The sequence below is a fragment of the Melozone crissalis genome, unplaced genomic scaffold, assembly GCF_028551555.1.
Source record: "Melozone crissalis strain CALT ecotype California unplaced genomic scaffold, PUWL_Pcris_2 ptg000008l_1, whole genome shotgun sequence".
NCBI lineage: Eukaryota > Metazoa > Chordata > Aves > Passeriformes > Passerellidae > Melozone > Melozone crissalis.
In genome coordinates, this window is record NW_026535786.1 from 12,351,376 (window position 1) to 12,371,358 (window position 19,983).

Below are 19,983 nucleotides of genomic sequence, written 5' to 3' on the forward strand. Positions count from 1 at the left end.
TAAATACCACTCCAGGTAACTTCATTTCAGATGTCTGTTTAAACCATTGTCAGTTTGAGATACAGAGATTAATCCATCTCAAAGCTCAGGTTTATCTTAACCACAGGATGCATCTCATTTCTCTGAAACTCAAAATCCCTCCAGCCCAGCCCGAGTTAGGAAGAAAGTGGTTTCCTTCCTAACTGCTTGCTTTCCTTCAGGCAGCCCCTTCTTTACCTTAGCGCTCAGTGTATTACCTTTATCTCTTAACTCCATCTATGTTTTGTTTCAAGATAATGGCAGTTCAAAGGTATATGTACTTACACAGACCCAAACCAAGCTTTGAAGCAGCCTGTATTAACTTCAGACCACAAGACATGCATTTGGGTGTGCTTATCTTTCTGGTTTTCACAGGCGTATGGGACTGACAGTCGTAAGACCTGGAGGAAGCCTTCAGAAATGTGTACAGCTTATGTACAAAGGGGCTTATACTCTGAATTGAAACAATTAGCCAAGAGTGGTTTTTCTATTAGTTGTCTTGCAGTGAGTGATGTACTTTGAAATTCTATTTATAATGTGCAGCAGTAAAGGTATAAATTTCCCATAGATACAAAAGAACTGTGTTCAGAGGGATTGGAGGTAAAGATTACTGCTGTGAGCTGAAATCATGGGACAGGACAGTGTTCTATGGGACACATGATGGCTTTTGAATCAACTCTGGCTCTGCATTTCTGTCATAAAAACCCCACATGGGGTGAATGTGCATGAAAGAGCAGGGCCTGTGCATGTGATACCAGAAATCAGATCAAAGAAAGAACTGGTAGGCACTGAGAGACAAGTGAAACTCTCCTAAGAATACATAAGGTCAGGAGACTCTCAGTCCTGCAGATTCACAAGAACAGAAAAACTCAGAACATCAAGATTCTCCAGTCTCTCAAGGCCACAAGCACCTCGTGATACCAGGTAACAGTCGGTGAGTGTCTGAGTGTGAGTCAATAACTAATGTGTGAATTGGTATCTGCCATTAATAGTAACAGCTGGAGTCTACTAATAGCCTAACTAGTAAGAAGTGATCGAATAGGCATTAATTGTGATCTTTTTCTCTCCTGACTTTAATACCAACCAGAAAAATTTGCAAATTTACTCATGAAACCATCACATCCTTGCTTGACTCTCTGGGATTAATACGGGCTCATTAATGGCTGCCTGCCCAAGCCCAATCTGTATCTCACTGACCAATACATATTCCACTAATCCTGCTCATTGCCCCTTCACTGACCTGCATACTTTGCGCTGTGTTGATCATAGTATAGGGAAGTCTGAGATGTTGCATATGCTCAGGGCAGAGTTTGTTGTCAAGTACCAGATTAAAATGCTATATGGTTACTATGGAGTAAGGCCTTTCTGTCTGCTCTACAGCAATCTTCTCTTGCATCTGCAGCAAAAGGAGGATTTATTCAGAGGGTCTGTTGTGGTAATTTCTGAACAATGGACAAGGGATTTAAGGGGACCATTGGAGTCACCAAATCGACATTAGTGTTAACAGAATGAAACATGCCCAATAGCTCCTTTCAGTAATTATGACCTTGGTCATTACTGCAGAAGTTTTCTGTCACCATTTCACTCAGACCTAATTCCAGGGCCTTATTTTCTCATTGTTAGAAACCCCCTTGTGATATACTTTATTCTTCTCTTTACATTATATAATCCATATTCCAGTTAGTGTCTCAAAATACTTAAAAGCAAAAGTTTGTTTTGCTAGGCTGACAACTTTTTGAAGTCTCTACTTTCTGACTGTAAAATGGACTTTGTAGTCATCTGATGATCCATGAAGACATTCTTCATATTGTTCCAACTCTAGCACATCATTTTGGTAAGTGTTGTGTTCAGTTTCATAAGCAAAATATCTCAGTGTTGTTCTGCTGTTTCCTGCATGATTTTCCCAGAATCATAGCACCATTTTAGTTAGCAAATATTTTAATATCAAGTCCAACCATTAACCTAGCACTAAATCTAAGGGCCTGTGGCCCTAAGTGCCTCATCTACATATCTTTGAAATAAATCTGTGGATAGCAACTCAACCACTTCCCTGGGGAGTCTGTCCCAGCGTTTGATAACCCTGCCAGTGAAACATTTTTTCCCAATATCTCACCTGAGCCTCCTCTAGCACAACATGAGGTAATTTTCTTTCATGCTGTCTGTTTTAACATCCATGGGCACTGGCACGTACCTGGCTGCGTGGACACAGTGCCCATAAAAGAGGCTCTGGTCATCAAGGGCCTGTATGCTGAGAAACAGATCTTACTCTAAGGCTTCCTGGAATGGGTTTAAAATGTCAATGAGAATTCAGTTGGTGGACACCTATCAGCAAAGAATAGTGATAAGTGAAACCACTGTACCTCAGTATAGGAACGAACATGGCAATGGATACCTTACCTATCTCTCATTGGCACATCTGTAGTGGGATTTCCCCCACCCTGACCACATTTCCAAAGGAGTGGCAGTGACTTTCTGGTTTTCAGAGGTCTCTATCAAGTAGCAGAAGCAGGATGCTCTGCAAAGGAACATCAGCCAGGAACTGAAGCTAACAGCAAACCAGTCATGAAGCAAGGTCCTCACAAGAGTTGCAATCCCATAGTACCTGAACAAAAAACCTCCAGAACAGGTCAGCAACAGCAGCAAGGTTAAGCCAGTAGTACAGGCAATCCTGAAAAAGCCAAGATCAAACCATAAAGTCAAGTCAGCAGATCAGGGTCAGGTATCAGCAAAGTTCATGGCCAGACCCCAGCCTGGCTGCCCTGTAGCTCTATCAGAGACCACAGGCAAGTGTCTGAGGTCCTGAGCAAAGAACAAGCAGCCTCTGGCCAGACTCTCTGCCCTTCCTCTCATCTCTCTCTGCAGCAGCCTGACCCTGCTGGGCTATCCTACTGCAAAATTACACAGAACTTGAACAAGCAAAGCCCAGTGAGAAGGAGAAGAGGTAGCAAAGATTGGTGTTCTAAGGACCCAACAGCATGGATGTTACTGAACTCAGAATTCTGGATAAAGAGCAGATAGATACCATCAGACAAAAGGAGGATGCCGTCAGTGTCATAAAGGGGAATGTGTGTTTAGGCTGGTGCAAACAGCATTCTGCAAATTGTTCCAGTTGTCAAAATGAGTCAAGTAGCCACTATTTAATTAACAACAGCCTTTATTTCCCTAAGGTTGCCATTCTTGAGTGAATGAGAGTACAGATAGAATTACTAGCAGTGGTGACCTGAAACGAAAAGAAACTCAGCAGAGGAAACAGGAAGGCCAGTAATTTGACTCCTAAGGAAGTTCTTTTTTAAGAGTTTCTGCCCAAAAACTTATGCCCAAATAAGGAAGCCTTAAGCCTACCCCAGATACAGAGAGGGTATCACTTTTTACTCACCTCTAGTGATAAACACCATTTCTGTTGACTGGAGTGCAATTTCTTCCAATATGACAGGTAAGCTACAAATTACAGGAATTTTCTTTCCCTTTTTACTTCTGAAGTGATTCATAAATGACCAGTGTTCTACACTTTCATACTCCTTTTTCAGGTGAGAAATAACCACTTTGCACTGTGCTCTGCCTGTGCCACCAGCGTTGTCCCACAGTAAAACAATTCCGATGATGACATCAGATACGCCATCATCCTTCATATAAGGTCACAAGTACACTTTTTGAATTTTATTGGAGGTTTTGGCTCCTTCAGGTTGGAGATGAATCTGCTGATAACGTCTAAAAAGGCGAACAATATTTCTATTGGTTCCTTCAGGTAGCTCATGCTGGCACGTGAATCTATATATTTCCTCCTTTGTAGTCATTTGTGAGATATCGGAATGCCCAGCCAGAGTTTTAGCTAGGCAGTGCCTGGAGAGTAAAGTTTCATCCATCTGCAGGATGGCAACAGAAGGACTTCTTTCTGCTCCAGTGCTGTGGTTGATTCTCCTCTCCATTCAGGTCTCCCTGGGTAAGCACATACTTTATTTTGCATGAGGCAGTGAGACAAAAAAGTATGCAAATTTAATATAAATAGGTTGTTCTTCTACCAACCTCTAAAGCAAAGTGACAAAATGGTATTTAAGTATGTTTCTGTCTTTGATTCAATCTCCTTCATAATCCTGAGATAAGTAAGGGTAAGCCTTTTCTAAAAGTTTGGTATTTTACTCAGGTATCAGTGACTGGCTATTCTCGTAAGAATTCAAGTCCAAATTTTGTAAAGAGTTTAGCTGCACTAAAAACCAGCTGGGTATTCTTACTACTGTCTTATCTCTCCTGCTGAGCTCTTTGTAGATGAAATTAATAATTGCAGGTCTTTGTTCAACACCAGTTAGAATGATGTAGCTCTACCCATATGTCCAGTGGAGTTTGGATAACACATCTCCTCAGTTGTTCCTATATATCTGAAGCTTATCACTATTTGTCTCTCTGCACTTCTGGAGCTATGTGTACATGCTTGATGCCAGTGGGTGATGAGAGACAGATTTTGGAAATCTCATTTTTTTCTCTCCACACATGGAGGTGACATTAAGGCATTGTGGCGGTTGTCTCATCCCCATATGATGAGAACAAGACTTCGGAGTTGATGTTTTGCTATAGCATGGCCCTAGGTCTTGAAAGTTCTCACCAGTTGTGTGGGTGCAGTCAAAGTTCAGGGCAGGGAATGGGAGACACTCTTGATGTACATTTTCATAATATGAAACGATTTTTATTTAGACACCTTTGTAGTGACGTTTTAGTGTCAACTGAGCTGTACTGCAGAAATGAGAGTGACTTGTCTGCCAACTTCTTGTTAATATCAGGGAACAGTAACTGACTGGAAGACACAGACAACAGTAGCTTTACAATGACACCATCATCAGCACCCTATCACCCTCATCTCTGATCTGGCAGCACTTGCACTCTCCATGCTGCTACAGGTGTTCTGATGTTCCCCAGGCACAGAGCACTGTGCAGAGTAGTGCAGGAGTCACAACTCTCCAGGAGTGAGCTGGAAATCTGCCCCTGAGGCAGGCAGCCTGAGCTGGAAACCTCCTCTTAGGGCCTGGAGACAGGAATGCATGGTGCACCCTCATCTTTTTCTATGAGAAGAACTGGGTTTTCAGCTGGAGCAAGAAAAATCTCATGCCTTTTTAGCCAAGCAGAACACCAAACCACTGAATCCAGGGAAGGTACTTGCAGGACATGCTGTGGAATGTGAGGAAATACAAAATTGTACCTGTACATATCATAAAAAATTCACAGAAGAGTGATTACAGCAAATGACAGATTTTATTAGGAAATATTGAAATCTGTCAATTGGGTTATGCCTACCTCTGCATCCAGTCTTGCATGCTGTTACACGTTGGAAACATCAGATGTACAATTATTTAAAAATTCAAGTGCACAGAGGTCATACAGTCGAGTGAAGAGATGTTTGTTTTGTCCCTGGATATGGCTAATAGAAATTGGTTATCTGGTCTGTTTAAAAATGTATTAGGAATTCAACTTTTCTTAGAATTCATTACCCTTTTAAACAAATAAATAATATAGCTGAGAAAACTCTTTTTTTTGGACTATGGGCCTTGTTCTCCAGAATATCTTTCTTATTACAGAAAGATTATGCCCCCTCTAAGACAACATGTTGCAGGCACAAAGTGGTTTTCTAGTTACCTAAGAATTGTGCTATGCATGTGACTTTCTCACTCAGGAGACTTGAAGAGAGAGACTTGAAGAGATTTTGCGGAAAAAAATAAATTTTGGAAATTACCAATTGTCAGTCACTTGAATAAACACCCTTTTTTGTTTTGTTTTGTTTTTTGTTTCCAAATTTAAATTATAGGTAGGAAATTGTGAGAAATCCAGCAGTGTTAGCAAAGATGTAACGCCTTTGCCTGTGTATGAGAACAGCTCCATGGAGAAGGACTTGGGGATACTGGTGGGGGCAAATTGGACATGAGCCGGCAATGTGCCCCTGCAGCCCAGAAAGCCAACTTTGAGCTGAGTCTTCAGGCAGACCCCCTGACCTTACCAGCTCTCCAGTGGCTGGCCTGGCCCCTCTGGCAGCCAACTCCTCCAGTTACCTCACTCCCAAAGACACACAAATTTGGCTTTCAGGCCAATTAATTCATAGGATAAGGAAGCTTGATCTATTGTAGCAATCACACACTGACAGGCAGTCCCCTCACCCACTCCAGTTGCCAGTATTTATTGTGGTAGACTTTGTGAATCACAAAGCAGGGACATTACTCAGCATTTTCCAGCCCTGGTGAGTCAGTAAAAGAGAAAGTTTGCCTGTCATTAGAAATAATTTACATTTTAGCAGTGCAGTTAGCTCAAACTTGTAAATACAGACAGTACTCCTTGCAAAAAACACTCTTTAAGTTGGACTCTTCAGAAAGGTGAACCAAATAAGTGTGATGTAAGAGTAAATTAGGAGCAGTAATGATCTCATTAACATCTGCAGTAGATAATCATGATTAAGCTCTGTCCTTTCTATAACCTTGCTCTGTCTAAAGGCACTGACGAATTGAGGCTGTCGAACGGAACTGGTCCCTGCTCTGGGAGAGTGGAAGTAAAACATGAGGAGCAGTGGGGAACCGTGTGTGATGGTGACTGGACCATAAGGGATGCTGAGGTTGTCTGTAAGCAACTACAATGTGGATCTGCTGTTAAGGCCCTAAATCGAGCTCCTTTTGGACAAGGAACTGGACCAACGTGGTTGTACCGAGTTGATTGCCGTGGTAATGAATCTGCTCTCTGGAACTGCTCACATACAGGATGGGGTGCTTTTACCTGCCCTCATTTCTTTGATATTGGAGTGATCTGCTCAGGTAAGAAGTGATCCAGCCTTGTACAATAGAAAAAAGATATGAGCCTAGGATCAAACTTTGTCCTAGTTCAATAAAGCCAAGTACTCCCTCTACTCATCCAAAGCAAGTTGCTCCAGCATTAAGTTTTCTGCTGACTATGAGTGCAAGCTGACTTTGCCTGGGCACAGCAACGACATCAAATAAGCATATTAACATATAGAACAGAAAAAAAATCAACCCACTATTTGTTTCTACCACAGCTCTCCCAGGTAACAGGAGAGCAGTACTGAACTTGTCTTTGACAAGGAATTGGGGCTAAAAAAGCAGATGTAGGTAGAGAAGAAAGAAAATGCAATGTTATGTCATACAACTACCCTTCTTCTCCAGATCTTTAGCTAGGCTAAGACAGGACAGTCTGCACTGGCAAAAAAAGACCAATACCTGTTTGGCTGCTTCCTGTGCAAGATGTGCATGGTTTTACCCTTCAGACAAAGAACCACTGCAAGAAGTTTTTCCTTCCCAGTTTCAGGACTTTACATTTGTCCTTTTATGATTGTTGTGAGGTTTCTGTCAGCCCATTAGTCTAGCCTGTCTAGATCTCTCTGAAAGGCAGGTCTGCCCTTGTGGCTATGTCCCCACCCCCCAAAATCATAAGAGTGTACTCCATCACCACCTCCATGAAGATAAGACACTGAGCAGAACAGGCCCCTGGAAAGACCCAACAAGTGAAATTCCACTTGCTGACAGTCTTCAGGTAGAGTGCAATTCACTAATGGCTGAGCCTGAGCATTCAATCAGCTGGTTAACCATGTTGTCCTTCCAACCAGACAGCAACATCCTAGTTCTTGGACATAAGAATATTGTGCAAGACAGTGTGAATGGTAGTGCTAAATGTGAGGTAAATGGCATGTGCTGCTGTCTCCTCATCCATAAAACCATTTTAATCAGAGAAAGCATTACAGTCCCACAGGCATGATACATGCTTGATAAAATCATGCTGACTCTTCCCATTTATCTCCTTGTGCTCACAAATAAGTTTCTACAAGTCTCACTCCATCTTTTTTTCAAGTACCAAAGTGAGGCTGGTCAGCCTGCAGATCTCTAGACTGTCTTTTTAGCTATTTCTGAAACTGGGTACAACATTTCCTGTTTCCTCTTCCTGGGGTGCTTCAGCTTCCTATTCATTGAAATAATGAGGTCTCAAGGACACACACTAGTAAATGGCTATTTTTCTGTTTATCTATTTGGGGACTGTTACTTCTCAGTCATTGACAGATGCTCAAAGTTTCCTTCCTTCTTTCCCAAGGATTTAGTATTTTCACATACTGAGAAATAAGCAACCTCATACACCATTTTCTTCTTTATCAGTGCTATACAGGAATTGCCCCAGTCACAATTCAAAAGCTTCAGTGGTCCTCAGAGCAGTGAAATGTTCTGAGGGGCTGAATGGGCTGTTTTTATAGCCCATTAAGGAGCTATAAAAATATGTCAGTACAACCAACTCTTGATGCTAGATTTCTTGGTTTTTGGGTTTTTTTCCAGGCTTCTCTGATATGCATCTGACTGGAGGGGACACTGCCTGCTCAGGACATCTGAAAGTAAAGAAAGAAGAAACTTGGGCCACTGTCTGTTTCTCACATATTAATTTCAAAACTGCCTCTGTTATATGTAATGAGTTAAAGTGTGGCCAGGCTGTGGATGCCTTGAGAGGAACTCACTTTGGAGACAGACATGAGCTGATCTGGCAAGAGGAGTTTCACTGTGTAGGGAATGAGGCTCACCTTGCAGACTGCCCCAGGAGCATGCACCATACTAACATGTGCACTCATGATGCCATTATTGTGTGTTCAGGTGAGACTTTGGACCGATGGACATAATTCACTCATGTTCTATATGCTTTTTCGTGTTAACCCACAGTTCAGAGCATCTGTACACTTCTGTGGTCCTCAGGATCCTTGGATGTTTCCCCTACCATGCCTTGAGCCATTCAAGGGGGGCCAGAAAATAACAGAGAGCAGTCCCACAATGTCTCACTCACTCTACTGAGAGTCTGCATCAAACATGGGCTGTTCTAATCAGTTCACTACCACAAAGAGATCTCAAAAGGGCTGTTATTTCTTTTATACTAACCCTTCTTAAGAACTCCACAAAGTCATGGCTGCTGGGAGCTCTGAATACAGCTGTGTATTGCCACCCACTGAAAAAGCGAAGATTAGGCCTAAAAAACAACTTTTTCCTGAGGCCACAGTTCTAAAGAGGTAAACTAAACCCGGGGCAGAGCTCTTGGCAACAGTTCGACACAAAACAAGCCTGGAAAAGGGCTGGAGCTCATGTCCATTTCCTGCCCAAAGGGCTACAGTCTGTTTCAAGACAGCCTTGGCCACTGTGACCAGTGGCAGCCAAACACTGCAGCTAAGGCATCTAACAGGCCTTGGCTCCTGCCTCTATCTTGCAATAGTCTTGGCTCAGAGCTGAAATCCTGCGCTCATTAGGGGTACAATACAAGGACAAGGTAAGGGCAGAAAGTAACAGTGCGAGAAGAGAGAGGGACTGCATGGGGCTGGCAGTAGGACACCACCGTGCCATCCACCCTGCCCTTTATTTATTGTCAATATGCTGATGGTTATGGCCTGGGGTGCTTTGGGGCATGGATGAAAGCTGAGAATCCCCCACTCAGTTTCTGCTTACAAGGAAATGACATGACCAACTACTGGGAGAGAGAGTGATACCAGTTGCTCCTACCCTGAGTTCCTCACATGCGAGGCAGTGCTGAAACTGCCTCTGCAAGAGAAGATGCTGCAAGGTAGCAGCAGTATTGTGAGGGGAGGAGGGAGGAGAGCAGAGAGGAGACACAAAGAGTCAAAAGACTTTTAGTCATACATTGCAGGCTACAACATGGACAATAGAGACTTTAAGAGCTGGCTTATCAGCATCCTGTTCTAAGATGCTTTCCAGTAACCTGACACAAAAATGAGTGCTAGTTTCTTGCAGGTAGAGAGACCTCTCTTACAGTTTTCAGTGCAGAAGCACAAATGCCCAAAAGTAACTGCTAAGCTCCTTTATTCTTTCTGCAGGCTACGGTGGGTACAGGCTGGCAAACGGCAACACTACGTGTTCAGGGAGAGTACAGCTTCTTCATGGAGGCACATGGGGAACCCTGTGTGACTACCTGTGGGATTTACCAGCTGCCAATATCCTCTGCCAGCAGCTAGACTGTGGAGTTGCACTACTGATCCCAAGTGGACAGTCCTTTGGGGAAGGAAATGGATCTGTCTGGAATGCCACATTCAGCTGCCAGCAGAATGGCTCACTCCTGAGAGACTGTCCCGTGCATGCTCTAGGTCAGGATGAATGCCCTGCTGAAAAAGAGGCTCGTGTGGTATGTTCAGGTAAGCACTGGAAAGGTCTAAGAAGAGAACTGAAAAACTCCTTCCTTGAGGAAAAATATGGACTCAAAATTCAGAGGGCATATGTGGAGTCAGGCTCTGTCGTTTGACTGCTGCAACAGGAGGCAAGGCTACACTTCAACTGTACCACAAGGCTGCTCTCTCTGAAATGCTCCTAGTGTAGGGAAACAGCAAGAGCAGGGCTGCTGCACAAGCCAGGATGAGCTGGGCACAGAGGCTGAGCACAGCACAGGCAGAGTCCTTGCCACCAAGACACAACTCAAAGCATCTGCAGAGAGGGCAGAGGAAGGTGTTGGTAATAAGGTCTATGAGCAGTCCCAGAGAAGTCAAAGCAAACAAAGAGGTGTAGGGTCTGGCTGGAGAGAGCAGCCAGGCATACATAGCACGAGATAAGACTGGAGACGGTTACACCTGTCATGTACTTGAGGCAGGATTGAATTCCTGGTCCAGGTTTAAGTGAGGACTTGGATCAGCAGTTGAAGGATGCAGAGCTGTAGGCCCTCAGTGATATTGGTCTGAAAAATTAAAGTCTATTGTTTGACCCAAACCCCCAACTCCTAATGCCCTGATTTTAAAAATTGCAAATGGGATGTAATCCTGAGTTCTAGTCATTCTTCTCAGTAAAACAGGCTGGACTGAAGTCTAGTTATGAGTATGAAAGTTTCTAGTTATGAGTATGTCCCACTTAAGTCATTTTTACTACTGAATGATAAAGAAAACTCATTCCTGTTTCTCAGTCACTTCCAGGTCCTGCCCATGAGCAAATGTAACACTCCAATATTCCCTTTCTCTTACATTCAGGGTGTCCAGGGGGCAGGCTGGTGAATGGCACCACATGCTCTGGCATAGTGGAGATCCGCCATGGAGACACGTGGGGAAGACTCTGCCACTCCCACTGGAATTTACAAGCTGCCAGTGTTCTCTGCCATCAGCTGAACTGTGGCTATGCAAAATCAATCCAGATAGAAGATGGTTTTGTGGATGGAAATGGGCCTATATGGAGAGATGCTTTTCACTGTAAAGGGACAGAGTCCTGCCTATGGGATTGTGTTCAAGTGACTTTGGGCAATCCAACCTGTTCAGCCAAAGAAGCAGCCACTGTAACTTGCTCAGGTAAGTCAGGAGGGGCCTTTTATGGGTGGTAGAACTTCAGACCAAAGCAGTGCTGGTGACCTCACTGATAGGATCTAGTCTTTTAGGTGGGGAAGCCTTTCTTGCTTCCCTTTGCAGGCCCTTGTGTGCATGAAAGCAAACAAAGCCTTAACAGGGGCAGTCTCCTTCACCAGTGGTGAGAATTAATATTTTGCCAGCACAGAAATTTGTCTTCCATAGCCTTCCTGCAAGTTATTTCTACTGCAGTGAGATAAGTACATGCCACTCAATATATTTCCCAACTCTCTTGAGCCCAGGTGTTGCTGAATCACTCAGACTCTCAGGGGGTGAGAGCCGCTGTGCTGGGCGAGTTGAGATCTTCCTCCATGGTCTGTGGAGCAGAGTCCTGGATGACAACTGGGACATTAGGGATGCCCATGTGGTGTGCAGACAGCTCCAGTGTGGAACTGCTGAGAAAGCCTATTACCTTCCAAAGTCTGAGCGAGGCACGGGTCTCGTTGGCCTAAGGAGTGTCCAGTGTACTGGAAACGAGATTCAGCTAATGCTCTGCAACACCTCCCATTATCAGACAGTGCCAACGGGAGTTTCTGAAGATGTTGGTGTGATTTGTTCAGGTGAGTCACTGTGTGAAAGGTACAGAAGGTTTCCTAGGATTTCTCCAGCCCATGTTGTGCTGGGGTGTCACAGATCTTAAGTTGGCATGAGTCTGAGTTTGATGATAGTTAAGGAAGCCAGTGTAATTTACATAATGCTTTCTTCATCTGAATTTCTTACAGAATTATCTTCCAGAGTCAAAAAGAATTATTAGAACACAGAAGCCATAAGAACACTAATTTGGCTATGATTTCCAAGCATTCTTACTGCCACTTGAGAATTAAATAGCTCTTATTTTGTGACATTTCTATATTTATAGATACTTGCAGCTATTTTAAAGAATAATACAACTATTTCTACTCTTATTTTGCAACCCATCTGTAACAGGAACAGTGTCTGTCTCTAATTAAATGAGTACAGACAGAAAACAAGTTGTCTGGCTTTCTAAGATAAGGTGACCTCTGCATATACTTGGTATGATTATACTCTTATTGCTAGCAATATCTCACCAGAATTATTCAAACATTCACCTGATGCAGGAGTAGGCCTTTCCCTTTATGCAGTTTTAGCCTCACAGGACCTCTGTCCAAGCAACCATAGCAAAAGAATTGTGATATAACAAGAACATGATGTCATAAGAGTGCTTTAAAAACATTGCCATTATGCTGACCTGTGCATTATAGTTGTGTTGCATGCTGACATCTGGATTTTCCTCCTACAGGCAGCAGACAGATGAGGCTGGTGAATGGAACAAACCGCTGTGCCGGGAGAGTAGAGCTTTATCATCATGGCATCTGGGGCACCATCTGTGATGATAACTGGGATCTATCAGATGCCAATGTTGTTTGCAAACAGCTTGGATGTGGGCATGCCATCGAGGCATTTGTATCTGCTCATTATGGTGAAGGGTCAGGGCAGATCTGGCTGGATGATGTGAACTGCACTGGGACTGAATCTGACCTCTGGGCATGCCCCTCTAGGGCGTGGGGCCACCACAATTGCCAACACAAAGAGGATGCTGGAGTCCTGTGCTCAGGTGTGTTTGGAAAACCCTTTTCTGAGCCTGTGGGTAAAAATAGAAGGGTTGTATAAAAGGGAAGTCAAGAATAGTGGGGACTTCTTGGACAGCCTCCTCCTGTCTTGATGACCAGCATGGTTGGTCAGCACATCTTCTTGGTCCTACCAAGATGCAAAGGATCTACAGAAGCCCATATTATGCACCAACATACGAAAAAAAAAAAAGTCTGTGGTGTAGTAGGATATTTGGGGCATAAATTTTAGGAATTTGTAAAGATTTCCACAGCAAGGGGGTGTGGGCTCCTTCCAGTTACAGCTGGCTCTGAAAACAACGGGAACAACCCACTGTGCACTACAGCATCAGGCAACCCAAGTAGCTTATGGTGGCTCTGCTCACACATATTTAAGACAGAATGGCAGCAGCAAGAGAGAGGAGAAATGAAAGGGAAGTAGAAAAAAATACAGATGACCCCTGAAGGGGGTTAGGGCCTGTTAGAGCCCCTGAAAGGACTGCAGCCTCTGGAGTACCCATGCTTCACAATATAGGTAGGACCAATACAGCTAGTTAACACTGTAAAAAAAGTGTTATCACATACACAGGAAAGAAACATCACAAGAACTCTGTGGCACTAATTCCATTTTTATGCCTCCACTTCCAGATTTCCTGGCTCTGAGGTTGGTGAATGGCAACGACTGTGCCGGGCGTGTAGAGGTTTTCTACAACGGGACGTGGGGGAGCGTTTGTTCCAACCGCATGTCCCTGCTCACTGCAGCAACCATGTGCAAACACCTGGGCTGTGGAGACAGAGGAGGAATAGCCACGGACTTCAAATATGGCAGAGGGTCTGGGCCCACATGGCTGGATCACATTGAGTGCACTGAGGAGCACAGCTCGCTCTGGCAATGTCAGTCAGACCCCTGGGACCCTCAGTCATGCAGCAACCGAGCTGAAGAGACCCACATTACTTGCACTGGTAATCAGAAATGTATTTGTATGTGGCCAGACATGTACATTAACCTATGTATGCACGTATGGATGTCACATCAATTATTTTGTGTGCACTTGTTAGCTCGTGTATATTGTTTCTAGTTTCATGAAAATGACAGCAACATTTTTTTTGTCTAAATCATTGACTTAAACGAGTCAATTAAAACTACAAGATTATCAGAGTGCTTTGGCCCAGTGAAATCCTAAGGAATTCCCTAATGGGATGGTCCCATTGCATATTTTTTAGTGCAAAAATCTATGATACACAGTCAGTCTGTGAGATCTGAGCTAGTGTGAGACTTTCCAAGAGGTCTAGAGCCAAGTTTATGTTTCTACATGTAAGCAGGCATCTGTGTATACACATAGCCTTAGACAAGTGTACAAATCCGTTTGGTTCTAAAGGTCTATTTCTAATACCTGCTCTTATGACAGTATTTCACACCTATGGGTATCAATATCTGCATTCATACATAATAAAATATAACAAAAATATTAAATTAAATTAAAATATAAAAAATAAAATATAAATGAAATATAAAATATAATAAAAATGAAATTTATGTGACATTCAGATATCCTGAAAGGGATTGCAACCACCTCATGAGAAGGAAAGCATAACCATCAGGAAGATTATTACTCACAGCAACAGCCAAGCAGCCATCTGCCAAGAACTAAACAGGCCATACACATATTTCAGGAAATAATTAACCTGATGTTTAATTTTCAGCTATTTAACACTCCCTCATTTTTTTTCAGAGAATAATTAAATTATTTACTTCAATATTTAAATTCTGCAGGAGGAAAAGAGGCAACATCTCCAGCTGCATTTGCTGAGTGTCCAAACTCCACAAGTTGTTCAGGTACCTTCACTTCTTTGTTTTTCCTTATTGGTCTCTGTGGACCTTCCTGCTGTTTCAGTAAAACAGAAGGTTTCTGTGTTTTGCAGACAGGGAGAAGTTACGAGTCATGGGAGGAGAGGATGAATGTTCAGGCAGAGTGGAGATGTGGCACCAAGGTTCCTGGGGAACAATCTGCGATGACACCTGGGATGTGGCAGATGCCAATGTTGTATGCAGGCAGCTGGGCTGTGGATCTGCTGTGTCTGCTCTGAGTGAGGCTGCCTTTGGGGAAGGGACTGGTCCCATCTGGTTGGAGAAGGTGCACTGTAAAGGAACAGAGCTGTCTCTTTGGGACTGTCCTGCCAAATCTTTGTTTGGCAAAAACTGTGATCATAAGGAAGATGCTGCTGTGAATTGCTCTGGTTAGTGACTGGTCCTTCATTACACAGGTCTGTGAAGGAGGTGGGTAGGGGAGCATTATGCCAATTGTACTTCCCAGTGACTAGCCCTTTCATAATTTTGACTGCTAAAGCATCACAAATTATATGAAGATGTTCTCCCTACTTTTCACACTTGCCTCTTAATCTGGACTCACCTTCCTTTTGCAGGTGTGACAGAAACAACAGCATCACCCACGAGAGCAGGTAAATTCTTTCTCTCTCTTTTCTTTCTTCCATCAAATGACAATTTAATGTCCCTGATACTTAACAGATAAAACAGCAGTTTATTTCAGCTCATCAGAAAGCACTTCACCCAGCATTTCATAAAGGAACACTGAGAGGCTTCACCCCCAGCTGCTGAATTATATCTGCTTGAGCAGGACCCATAGCAGAGCAGCAGGTGCCCTGCCTCACCCTGCTGTGCCCTCATGGGCACAGCAAGAGGCTGCAGAGGAGCAGCCCTTTGGGACATGTGATTCTCTACCTGTTTCCTCTTGGTTTCCACTCAGATCGCCCCCGCCGCCCTGCCACAGGCAGCACAAGGCTTTCAGTGCCTGTCATCCTCTGCATCATCCTGGGGACCCTTCTCTGCCTGGTCCTTGCCATTCTTGCTGGGCAGATCCGACGTGCCAGGGCACAGCAGAGAGGTGGGTTTCTCAGGACTGGCATGAAATGCCTCCTTTGCATGGCCCCAGATGTTTAGTTGGCTGGGGAGGCAGTGGGGATGGGTGACTGAGATGAACTGAATCTGTTGATACACTGAGATTTTTCATTACTTTCTGGCAGTGAAAGAGCCCAGAGGTGCTTATCCTCAGACAGCACCTCTTGGTGCCTTTCTAGGTACCAACCAGGCCATGTAGGCCCCTGTAAGGCGCTTCTCCTTTTCAAGACTCCAGCCTGAATATAAGCAGAGACTGTGAAAGTGATCATTACCTTTTACTTTCAGGCTCCAGACTATCCTATGACCCCTTCTCCGAGGCTGTCTATGAAGAGATTGATTATAACCTGATGAGGGAAAAGCAGGGAGTGACTTTCCTCTCAGGTCTGTGTGTATTTCTTGCTTTTCTCAAGGGAAAGCTCCTCCTTTCTGATCCCAATCTGATACCTTACAGGTCCCAAATCTACTGGGAAATTTAAAATTCCTGGATTTGAGGAGAGGAGTTTCCTGCCCAGTGGACTCTGTCAACTCCTTTCCTAGGGACAATTTGTTGAGTGCAGTTCTCACTGCAGCCACAGACCATAGATCAGTATAGGTCAAACAAACAAACAAACAAAATCCTTTTGCTTTAATTATTTAAAGCAGGAACAAATAAAGGAATTATTTGCATCTCCCTCACAGCAGCTGGGTCCCTGTAGGTTTCCACCTATAGATTGCTTTTCTCCCTTTGTGGAGTGCCTCCCCCATGACCCATGAGAGGTGTTACGGGGCCCCCCGAGGGATTCTTGGTAATTCCATTGTAAGCCTTGCAGAAGTAATACTGTCAAAGAACATGCTGAACTTGGATGCTATTACTGCTCTTTTTCTCATGGTGCAGTTTTAGCACTTAAAGAGAGTTTAATCTGGTATCATGTTCTTTCTCATTTGCCTAGATTCTTATTCAGAGAGTTCAAAACCAAAGGAACAGTTTTATAGAGCAGGCAGTGATGAAGAAAATGGTCCTGGAGCAACTCAAGGTAATGTGAGAAAGGGTTTGTACAAAGAAAGAGATCCTAAATCAGGGTAACTTTTAATATCCAAAGCATTATGAGTGACTAAGACTTTCATTTCACGTCCTAGTGATGTTTCCTAGTGATGCAAAATCTTCTGTGTAACTCTTGTGGTGGAAGAGTGTCATACAATCTCATATACAAGTGCTAGTTTTCTCTTCTATATGAGAAATTCAAAATAAATATTTGCTGGTAGTTCTGCAGACACTTCACAGGATCCAGTCACATGAATCCAACAATGTGACAACTGCTTCTCCCAGACATTGCAACCATAATAGCTTGTAAACTGTTACCTTATTTCTGAGACAGATGGGGAGAATTAAAACAGAGGAAAGACATATTCCAAATAAGAACACTGGTGTACAATTTGAGCTGATCAAGGGATCTTAATCCAAGTGATCTGAAGAAAATACTGATTCCTAGCTGTGGGGTTTGCCTGGGGGGGTACATGTGGTTTGTAGCTTGGGTTTCTTTTATAATTTGAAATAGGTGAAGGAGAGCAAGTGTTTGGAGAAGAACTGCATTTTCCTAGAGCTGATCAAAAAGCTCTGTTAGCCATTGTCTGCTGTCCAAGAGATCAACTGCCAAAGGCACAAGCAGTTCTGAACCTCAGTTGCCCATATCCCATACTGTGCTGCACCGTGTCTTTATTTTCTATTGCTGTTCTTATATTAAGGACTTTTTTAAGTTAAAAAACAAACTAAAAGCTTTTCCTTACAACCCAAAAGCTAAAAAATAAACAAAAAGCTTTGAAGTGCTTATAGAGAAGACAATTATTCTAAATCATTTCTCTTTCTGTTATTCAGATTGAATATTGATTTCTAGGTAAAAAGTGAAACAGGAGTACTTTGATTTACTTTTCTGTTTATACATGTATCATTGGTAAGCAGAAGTATTTACAATAAAACTGTGCACAGTAACATTTGCTGAAGGATGGATTCCAGTTAAGTACAGACATGTCAGTATTACAGCCCTGTGTTGCTGGATTATCAGCTACTGCTTTCTCTAGTGGAAATTAATACCTCTACTCTTCCAGAGGCCTCTCCACTGCCTGAAAATGCTCTGGAAGATGATTATGATGATGCAACAGAGGCCCCTGGACCTAGAGATGCTTCTCTTTCTGAGCAGAATGAACAGGAAATCATTGGGATCCCTGGAGAAAGTGACAGAAACAAGGATTCCCAGACAGGTGAGGCCAGAAGAGCAGTGCTGTTCTGTTTTTACATCCAGCTAATCTATACCTCTGCTCTGCTTTCCTCACTGACATGAAATTCTTGCCTGTGGCCAACCCAACCTAAGTTTCCACTGTTAGAATGACCATGGGGACAGAGGGTTTTAAGTACTTGAAGACTGATAACAGTTTGTTCACATACCTATCCTCAGTCCTGTTCTGTATTTTGTTTCTCTACGCAGCCACAATTTAAATTAGTCAACTTTCTACTTAGGCCTTGTAAACTACACTCTGCCCATGATGTGTCTCCACTCAGTCCATGTCTGTAGGCCTGTATCTTTCAAAAATTGCTTAAACCCCAAAACTTTAAGGTATTTCTTTACAGCATGGTACTGAGATCTTACTAGTGTCAGGTCGAGCAGAAGGACCAGCATATCCTTCTGTTTATGGATGCTCAGGTGATACTTCCCCTTTTTCCATCAACATGACAGGCTTGAGAGAGCTCAATGCTTGATGCAGCTTCAAATAATGCCTTGTAAAATACTACATATCATTAGACATGTGTTTTTCAAATTATGCAATTGACTGTTTCTCCTTTCATCTGTAGTCTCTTTGGTGTCCTTATTAGATCTCATTCTATGTCCACAGAGGATGGATTCAGCTGCATTTTTAACCTGGCATTAAATTTTTAACCTGGCCCATATAATTCAGTAAGAATTAACAGCAAATATTTAAGACAGACTTTTCTTTATCAGTGTATTTAATATAACTGTGGAACACTTGATCTGAACTCTACTTTTTGGGGTAGTGATAAATATTTCTGGCCTATTTGAGATGTGGAAAATAATCAAAATACAGGACTCAAAGTAACTAGAGAGACATTACAGAATGTTTTTTTCACAGCCCATGAATACATTCCTTTTAATATTGTGTATAAAGCTTGATCCTTGGATATGTATACACACTGCAGAAGGCAGAGTGACATAAACATTCTCAGGTCTTTCACAGTCACTCCTATCCAAGGTTCTAATTTCTGGAGGAGACAACTGGCAGCTGCACAACCACACAGAGGTAATACACACAGGATGTGCATTTTTCTATCTCAGTGTTCTTCCCTTCATGTTTTCAGACTGGATTCCCAGAAACAGGACCTCTGAAGCTGAGAGATCCTCATCCCCTGCTCTTGAGGATACGGGTTATGACGACATTGAAGAGCTGGGGCACTGATAGACTGCTGAGCTGCACTGACTTCTTCTGGAAATACACCACTGTTCATAAAATGCTAATCCTGTACTAGCAGAACCAGACCAACCTGCATTTAGGACTAGCTTGCATAAGTTTTGGTTATTTCCCAAGAAGAGATTATATACGTAAAATTTAAGGAAGCATGGTGGTTAAGAACAGCTTTGAAATTTCTCTTATAATTTCTTGTTGTTAAGACTTAGTGGACACTTTTCGATTTTATTTTAAATACCTTCTTTTTTTTTTTTTTTTTTTACTGAGTTAATTTTAAAATTATGATTTTTCTTATTAGAAACTGTCCAAAGATCTCAAATTTATGCTTTTTCTCCCAGATATATGGGGACAGCTTCTGGTAATTATTTGGAATGGAGATTGAACTGCTAGAAAATCATCAAAATTCTGTTTCAGCCAAGTCTTTTGAGAAAGGAATTCTTGCTGATTGCTTCTGCAGCAACATCAACAAGATGTGACACATGTGCTGCAGGCATGCTATGAGGCACAGAAGGAGGGAAACACATACACCCATGGGATTTAACTGCATCATACAATCTACTTTTCCTGGCTCACTAACAGGAAAACTGGGAAAGTAGAAAGTTTTTGTAAGGAATAGTAAAAGGCAGCAGAAACCATCAGGAGCAACAAATGTTATGCTAAAAAAAGGTGTAGCAAACTATTCATCCCTGTCA

At 42.8% G+C, this 19,983-nt stretch overlaps 1 protein-coding gene across 1 annotated transcript; it reads left to right on the plus strand.

The window, feature by feature from the left end:
* The first annotated feature begins 3,888 nt into the window (after window positions 1–3,888).
* LOC128933227 (antigen WC1.1-like) lies at window positions 3,889–19,282 on the plus strand. Its single transcript, XM_054270151.1, has 16 exons — window positions 3,889–3,958; window positions 6,486–6,800; window positions 8,322–8,630; window positions 9,854–10,168; window positions 10,988–11,299; window positions 11,596–11,913; window positions 12,615–12,929; window positions 13,570–13,884; window positions 14,696–14,758; window positions 14,845–15,159; window positions 15,346–15,381; window positions 15,687–15,828; window positions 16,131–16,227; window positions 16,782–16,851; window positions 17,921–18,100; window positions 19,185–19,282. Exons 1-16 carry the CDS (start codon window positions 3,889–3,891, stop codon window positions 19,280–19,282), a joined length of 3,270 nt encoding a protein of 1,089 aa, XP_054126126.1.
* The last annotated feature ends 701 nt before the right edge of the window (window positions 19,283–19,983 follow it).

What these genes read in the sequence shown, in the direction of transcription:
- LOC128933227 (XM_054270151.1), top strand. Translation starts at nt 3,889, where the DNA reads ATGGCAACAGAAGGACTTCTTTCTGCTCCAGTGCTGTGGTTGATTCTC. An exon ending in TATTGGAGTGATCTGCTCAG is followed by an intron (nt 6,801 to 8,321) that starts GTAAGAAGTGAT and finishes GTTTTTTTCCAG; the next exon opens with GCTTCTCTGATATGCATCTG. An exon ending in AAACTCCACAAGTTGTTCAG is followed by an intron (nt 14,759 to 14,844) that starts GTACCTTCACTT and finishes TGTGTTTTGCAG; the next exon opens with ACAGGGAGAAGTTACGAGTC.